Source organism: Triticum dicoccoides, chromosome 6B (assembly GCF_002162155.2).
Source record: "Triticum dicoccoides isolate Atlit2015 ecotype Zavitan chromosome 6B, WEW_v2.0, whole genome shotgun sequence".
NCBI classification, from domain to species: Eukaryota; Viridiplantae; Streptophyta; class Magnoliopsida; order Poales; family Poaceae; genus Triticum; species Triticum dicoccoides.
This window is the reverse complement of record NC_041391.1, coordinates 517,385,005-517,392,149: the sequence shown is the minus strand read 5'-3', so window position 1 is coordinate 517,392,149 and position 7,145 is coordinate 517,385,005. Positions and strand designations below refer to the sequence as shown.

The following is a 7,145-nucleotide window of genomic DNA, read 5'->3' as shown; positions in this document are numbered from 1 at the left end:
GTTGCTGCCCTTTTTCATGTGCATGTGAAATGTGGATGAACAGCCTAACTAATAAGGCTAATTAATTATGACCAAAGAGGGTAGCAACGCCATGGTCCCTTGGCGTTTCAATGATGGGCAGCAACGCCGGCGTCTTTGGCGTTTCTTACCTGGTCCGCAACGCTAGCTGCCTCGGCGTTTCTTTTTGGTCAGAAACACTAGCTACCTCAACGTTTCTATGTTGGGCAGAAACGCCGCGGGCTGTGGCGTTGCTAAAAGGGTCAGATCGTGAAATACTTTCACATCGAGTTCATTTTGTGACAAAGTTCGTTGCAAGGGTCGGAATAGTGATTTTGTCCGCGTCCCAGAGCAAGTGGACTGGGGAAACCCGCGTGGCGCGGCGCAGGCGAAATTCAAGTGTGTGGACCTTCACCTGCCGAAGCGACCAAGCACAGCCGCGCAGGCACAGTCATCCAAAGCCGAGCCAGACAGCACACGCGGCTCCCAACGCTGCGCGGTGGGAAACCATGTGGAGGCCTTATCCGCTGCTGCCCACTCCCTCTCTCCCGCCGCTCGCCGCGTCCCTCTCCGCACAAAGCTAAACAAAAGCCCCACACGAGTAAAGAGAACGAAGGGAGGAGATAATGCCGAATCTACCAATCGGCGGCATTTACTTGGGCGTGAATAAACCGGGGCGCTTTTATCTCCTCCGCTCGCCCCGCGCCCACGTCCCCCCACCTATTTGTAGCCGCGCTCCTCCTCCCTCCTTATCCTCCCAGTGACTCACCCTCCGCTCCTCCTCTCCCCCTTTATAGCCGCTGCGCGGCGTTTGATCCTCCATCGCCAACGCACCAGCACAACCGATCGCTGATCTCAGATCACCTGCTTCTCTCCTTGCTCCGTTTGGTCTGCTCTGATCGGCATGGCGACCCAGATGAACGCGTACGTGATGTTCCGCCGCGCCGCGGAGATGATGATGGTGGCGCCGCCCAGGGCCGCCTACGACGAGCAGGACGAGGACATCGGCTCCGCGTCCGACTCCGAGTGCACGTCGCGGAGCTCGACGTCCTCTTCCTCCGACCTCGCCGACGACGCCAGCTCCTCGTCCTCCTCGAGCTCCGGTGACCACTTCGAGATGTCCGCCCTCATGACGCAGCTCCCCATCAAGTACGTGCGCGCGAATGCGAGTGTTGACGGTTTACGTTCCTGATCTATTTCTAAGCAGAGAGAGATGCTGACCTGCCTTTTCTATGCTGTGCAGGAGGGGATTGTCCTTGTTCTTCGACGGCAAGTCGCAGTCGTTCGCGTCGCTGGCGGCCGTGGCCTCCCTGGAGGACCTGGCCAAGCCGGCCAAGAAGCGCCTCAAGCCGTCGCGGAGCTGTGAGGGCGGCCTTGACGCGCACCGTGGCAGGTTCCTCTCGCTGCGCCGGCATTGCCCCAAGGCCGCCGCCGCAAGGAAGGCGTCCGCGAGGGCCGCCCTCTCAGTGCTTGGCACCTCGCCGAGGACGGCGAGGCTGGCCGCCAACGCCCTCATCTTTAGCTAGGAGTTTCTGGCTGTACTACGCCTTGTTCTGTTCCACTGTTGGTGTTCTTTATAGAGGGAGATTGTATTAGAAACCCACGGCTGAATTAGAATGGTTACTTCAATGGAAATACCATGCAACTTCAGCACATTCTGGCTTGAATCTGAGAAGAGATGGCCCGTGGTTGCTGTTACCAGCAGATGAGCTAGTACAATATTTTGGGATTTTCAACACCATGGATCCATTCTTAAGAAACAGGGATGATCTGCTAACTCAAAACCAAAAGACAGGTTGGAAATGAAACCGTGCTGTCTTTAAAAAGAAAAATTGAAACGGCGCCAACGGCTCCAGCCACTTGCCACTGTCAAGGCTGGGCTGGTGCACATGAACAACAAAACCTTGATCAGCAAATAAAGAAAATCATTCGATCTTGACTAGCACTACTGCGTAATAAGTTACAGTGCAAGTATGACCATTCTGACAAGCCAATCAAGTGGACTGATAGCCCAAAACATTTCGGCATTCCCCCATACTACAGCAACATACTAACACCTCTCGAGTACCATGCAAAATTGAGAGCTTAATTTTCCATTCGCTAGCGTAATGCTTCAAACAATTGAAAAATAGTGAGATTGGTTTTGCAAGAAATCACAATAATAACAGGTCATGGCCCTTCTTGTTCTCCAAAAGATGGGGAATGGAAAATGATTTTTCGCCAGTGGATCATAGTGCCGAAACAAATATTCCTTGACCTCAATGAGATGATAGTAGTGTCAGCAGCTCCAAACTTCACTGAAACAAGCATTTTGGCCAATAACAAAATTCCTTCATCCCAACAGACTGTCGATTTGAGAGACATCACACAGAGTTCAGACAGCTCGGTATTCAATAAACAAGCTCAACTTCTGAACCAACACAGCACGTGAACCATGTATAGGTTTTCTTCCTTCACTGATCCAATTCTTCTCCAAACTCGAAGCTTTTGCATTTGCCCGCATGTCATCCAAGAAGGCTGAGACTATCTGATAAATTGAAGTCCGGAAAACATCAGCCATTGAATGAGCTTTAGTGTGCAGACCACCTCTTTGTGTGCTTGCGATGGCAGTTACATTGCCTTTTCTTGCAGTGGAGAAGTTATTACCCCACTTAATGCTTGCTGGACCCAGTGAGTGCGCAGGTTGTGGGTTAGTTTTCTTCCCTAAACATGCTTCAACCGCAACTAGAGCAGACAGCAAAGTAGACATCACAGCAGCATTGCAGCCAGTGAGTTGAGCAACTCCATAGCGATCCTCTTGTCGTGAGCGCGCAGTTAATGTCGCCAATGTCCGAGCACACCATGAGCATATCTACATTCAAAGGTCATACAGAACAATCTATCATTAGGCATTAGTGCACGAACTAACACTTGGACTATAATGATTTGGCAATGATACAACATCTGGCACATAAAACATTGCAGGCCTTAAACAATCTTAAGACAAGGCTATTAAAGCTTAGGCATGTAGACAATTGACCTTACCCTGAAGGACACCTACGGACTTTAATAATGTTTCTGAATGCTATCAAACCACAAGAATCATGTTAAGCTACATTCACCCCAGATGCACACTAGAAATAAGCTAAATCTTCAAAATGTTAACCATGTAGTTGTCCTTGAATATAAAAAAAATTCAAGCTGCTATTAAAATGAACATCATGTTTCACAAATTTGGGCTTCCATACTGTCAGAACTCATCACACCAGCTATCAGCTAAGCAGTCTCCATTTTTCACTTCTAGCCTTGGTAGTTGGGGTATGTTTGGTTTCTGGCAAAATTGTACCTTACCCAAGGAGACCTTACCAAAACTTTGGTTTTTGTTTGGATGGTTACAAACTTATTGGCATGCCAATGGCTGCTTACCCAACTCTACTTCATCTTTTTAGTCAAAGTTGGCCAACTCATGGGCACATAAAACCTTGACCAAAATTTTGGCTAGCCAAATATTTGGTGGGGTTGGTGGGGCCTTCTCTGGCTGGTGGAACAGGGCAATCAAGAGATTGGACAAGGAGCACCGAAAAGGCCTCAATACCTTGATCATATAGTAGCTTGGCAGATTTGGAAATGCCGAAACGACTGTTTTCACCAATGCTAGCCCTAGGGCGTTTTTCGTAGTTCGGGTGGTAGAGGAGGCTGCCCTATGGCATACAGCCAGGGCCCACAGCCTTCAGACCCTGTTCTAGGGTCAGTGCTCTGGCGCTTTGGTCGTATCCTTTGTTCAAGCATGGCTCCTATGTATCAGTTGGTCCAGAGTGTATGGGTTTGGGGTGTGTCGTGTGTGTGGCATTGTACTTTTAATCCTCTTTCTTATCAATGAAATGGCATGCAGATCTCCTGCATTGTTCGAGAAGAAAAATGGTGGGGCAAATTTGGGCTCAAAACAAACACACTCTTGGTAATACACAATTGCTCCAAGCGGAACAGAGCTTCTTCTGCTACAATCTATCCATTGGTTCCGAGGAAAAGCACGTTGCAGAAGTTAATGGTGAGCTACTATTTACTACTCCCTCCGTCCCAAAATAAGTGTCCCAACCTTAGTACAACTTTGCACTAGAGTTAGTACAAAGTTGAGACACTTATTTTGGGACGGAGGGAGTATAACACTTGCATCAACCAGACCACAGGTCAACCATGTACGTGTAAAAAAAACAATTTTGACATCTCCACCACATGTGCCATATTCCATAAACAAACCAACTTCCCATATTACAGAAAAGAATGCCCCATAGCTAATATTCAAAACTGTTGCACGCAGTCCATGTGCATATGGCATACCTATTATGTCATTTGCAATCAAACACAATGATAGTTGATGCTCCTAAGTATCCAATTACTTTATACTAGAAGAAATACATTTGGTACTCATATGGAAGCTGTCATAATAACCTTCAGCTCCAAAAGGCCTGAAAACTTGACGTTACCAACTTCCAAATAAAAGGTCTGAGCATTTCAAATTAAGCTACTCCCTCCGATCCATATTAATTGTCGCTGATTTTCTACAAAGTTGCACTAAATCAGCGACAATTAATGGAACAGAGGGAGTACTAAACGTTCCCGAGGTAGATTACATGTGGATACTCGCATACTCATATTCCATAACATATCTAACATATATGATCAGCAGTTATCGTGCAAAATCTTCCGGATCGTGTGATGCTGTATGCAAATCTTTTGGAGTATGTCTAACTGTGACTAACCAATCATTATGCATGTATGCTTCAATTATAGCCACTCAGCATCTTTAAAGCATGGTCTCTCCTTATTCAACTCTAAAACAATTTTATCACGGATGTCAAACAAAAAATGCAGGCACCAACTTAACAGTAGGTTCAAACTATTTCCTGGATGATGGTTCTTGACGGGGAGCAGATTTCATTAGTACACAAGAAGAGACAGACAAGATTAACAACTGGAAATATACTGAAGAACCTACAATAGAAGTAAATGAAATGGTTATAAAATTACCTGTGAATCACTAAATGCACCATAGAGCTTAGACTGTTGTAATAATAGTTCTGGCCTTTCACTAGTAAACCCTTCAAGTGCTTCAGCAATTTTTGAAGTGAAGTCCTCAAGTGGCTTCAAACAGGCTGTCACAATTCTTTTGTAAGTTTCACCAGACTCCTCAAAGAAGGCACCTCGACGCCAAGGTTCAATGTTGCATTCAGATACTGCACACAAATCTTGGAATGCAAGATATTGCATCAGCGAACGTGGATTACTTAGTTCCAATGTCTCAAGGATATAATCGGTAGGATTAGTCTCTGCAGCAGCAGAGCTCTGAGGTGGAGTAAAACTGCATCGTCTTGTATGCACAACCTGAAATTCGTTGAAAACAGTTGTGTATTAAAGTTCCACAAAAGTCAAGCTGCAGAGTACATACGGCAGAAACAAGCATCTAAAAGCATGTTGTTTGATTTGGATTGCAGAGGAGAGAACAAACCTGGACAAAATGATGGCTTATTTCCCAACAGAAGGAAACACCTGTAGTCACTATAAAAATAGCGATTTGGGTGATAATTTGACTTCCAATGGATCCTCCCATTCTGAATTGCCGAGGAAGAATAAGAATCAGGACAAGTGAAAGCAAGAAGACCTGAAGCGACATCTTTAGAGCCCTTTTAATAGAAGGTAGAAGCCCCATCTTTAATCCATAGAACATAGGTCTCTGGAGAATAAAACAAGTTAACAAAGTTAAAACCATGCGGCCACATACTCAAGTGACTGCTGGGAAGAACTGTAAGATAGCAAATGAAAATGCAACCAAGCAAGCAAATCTAAGACTACTAAGGGATCAAAATTAACCAAACTTAGCTTTGAAATTACAACTGATTGCCATAAGTTTTGATTCATTCCCATCATGTTCACACCTAAATAAAAAAAAAAGAACAGTATAGGCAAACTATGACTACGAATAAACAGTGAAGAAAAACAAAGCTTCTGACTGGAAATTGACCATAAAACATGATATTCTGGGGAAATTGCACAGTGCTCATAATAGAACCATCTATATCTAATTCAAAAGTCTAACTTGAATAATAGATGCGTGTCCAATAAATACCGATCCAAATAGTGCAGCATGGATAGTAGCAACCCTCTCCTCTGATCAAACACCCTAGGGTAAAATACCAATAGTTCAAGCCACAGTTAAGATCACATCACTCCTATGTTTTAAGAACGATAGTCATTTGCACAGCAAATCACTGCTGAGAAGTTAATGTTAGTCGTGGTAATAAGAATTTAAAGCCTACGAATTCAAACCTAATCTGCAATTTCGGATGAATCAAGCAGCATATGCAGAAACCCTAACTTTCCCCCACTCCACTCACCTGCACGACGGGGAATTGGAGCAACCACCTCCCACGCCCAAAGTAGTGAGCGGCGAACACCACGCCCAACACAGCGCCGCGGAATCCCAGCCCAGCGACGGCAGCCCATCCGGCGTCCTTGGGGACCAGAGACGCCGCGGCGGCCACGCATAGCGCGCCGGCCGAAGCGAAGAGGGAGGCCGCGAGGGCGACCTTCGGTACGGGCGATTGGCCGGGGTGGGGCGAGGCGGAGATGAGGAAGGCGAGCGCGAGGAGCCCCGTGGCGGCGCAGGAGAGGGGCAGGTGCAGCCCGAGGAGGAAGGCCGGGGGTACCCCGAGGTTAGGGTGGCGGCGGCTCGGGGAGACCGCGAGGTGGATTACGGAGGCGGCGACCGAGAGCGCAGCCTGGAAGGCGAAGACGGTGAGCCACCGCTGGCCGACGGCGTCGCGAGGAGCGGCGCGCGGCGGGGCCCTGTCCATGGCGGCGGTGGACGAGGGGTTTGGGGGGGAGGTTTTGAATTTATTTTTTTTCTCTCCCCTTCTCTCTTTGTGAAGGACCGAGGGTTTCTTTTCTTCGCGTCCGAAGGGAGAAGAGAAGAGGAACGAGTGAACCGTGCGGTTTGAATGCGCGTCTTTTGTTTTCCTGTCCTCTTCGAGACCGGCGACACCTTTCATCAGGTCGCTTCGTAGCTTAGAGCATCAGTTGGCCCCTAAATCACCCCCTGCGGACGCACCAGCGCTAGACCGCGCGCTGTGGGCGTGATGCCCCCAGTTGCACGCTCATGTTTTTTTAAAAAT

At 47.4% G+C, this 7,145-nt stretch overlaps 2 protein-coding genes across 2 annotated transcripts; one reads left to right on the top strand and one right to left on the bottom strand.

Moving 5' to 3' along the window:
• The first annotated feature begins 701 nt into the window (after positions 1-701).
• Positions 702-1,664, top strand: LOC119322417. Its single transcript, XM_037595907.1, has 2 exons — positions 702-1,146; positions 1,241-1,664. Exons 1-2 carry the CDS (start codon positions 902-904, stop codon positions 1,521-1,523), a joined length of 528 nt encoding a protein of 175 aa, XP_037451804.1. The 5' UTR covers positions 702-901; the 3' UTR covers positions 1,524-1,664.
• Positions 1,665-1,887: 223 nt separating this feature from the next.
• LOC119322416 lies at positions 1,888-6,936 on the bottom strand. Its single transcript, XM_037595906.1, has 4 exons — positions 6,369-6,936; positions 5,483-5,707; positions 5,005-5,358; positions 1,888-2,848 (listed from the first exon to the last, which is right to left on the bottom strand). Exons 1-4 carry the CDS (start codon positions 6,825-6,827, stop codon positions 2,372-2,374), a joined length of 1,515 nt encoding a protein of 504 aa, XP_037451803.1. The 5' UTR covers positions 6,828-6,936; the 3' UTR covers positions 1,888-2,371.
• Positions 6,937-7,145: the final 209 nt, after the last annotated feature.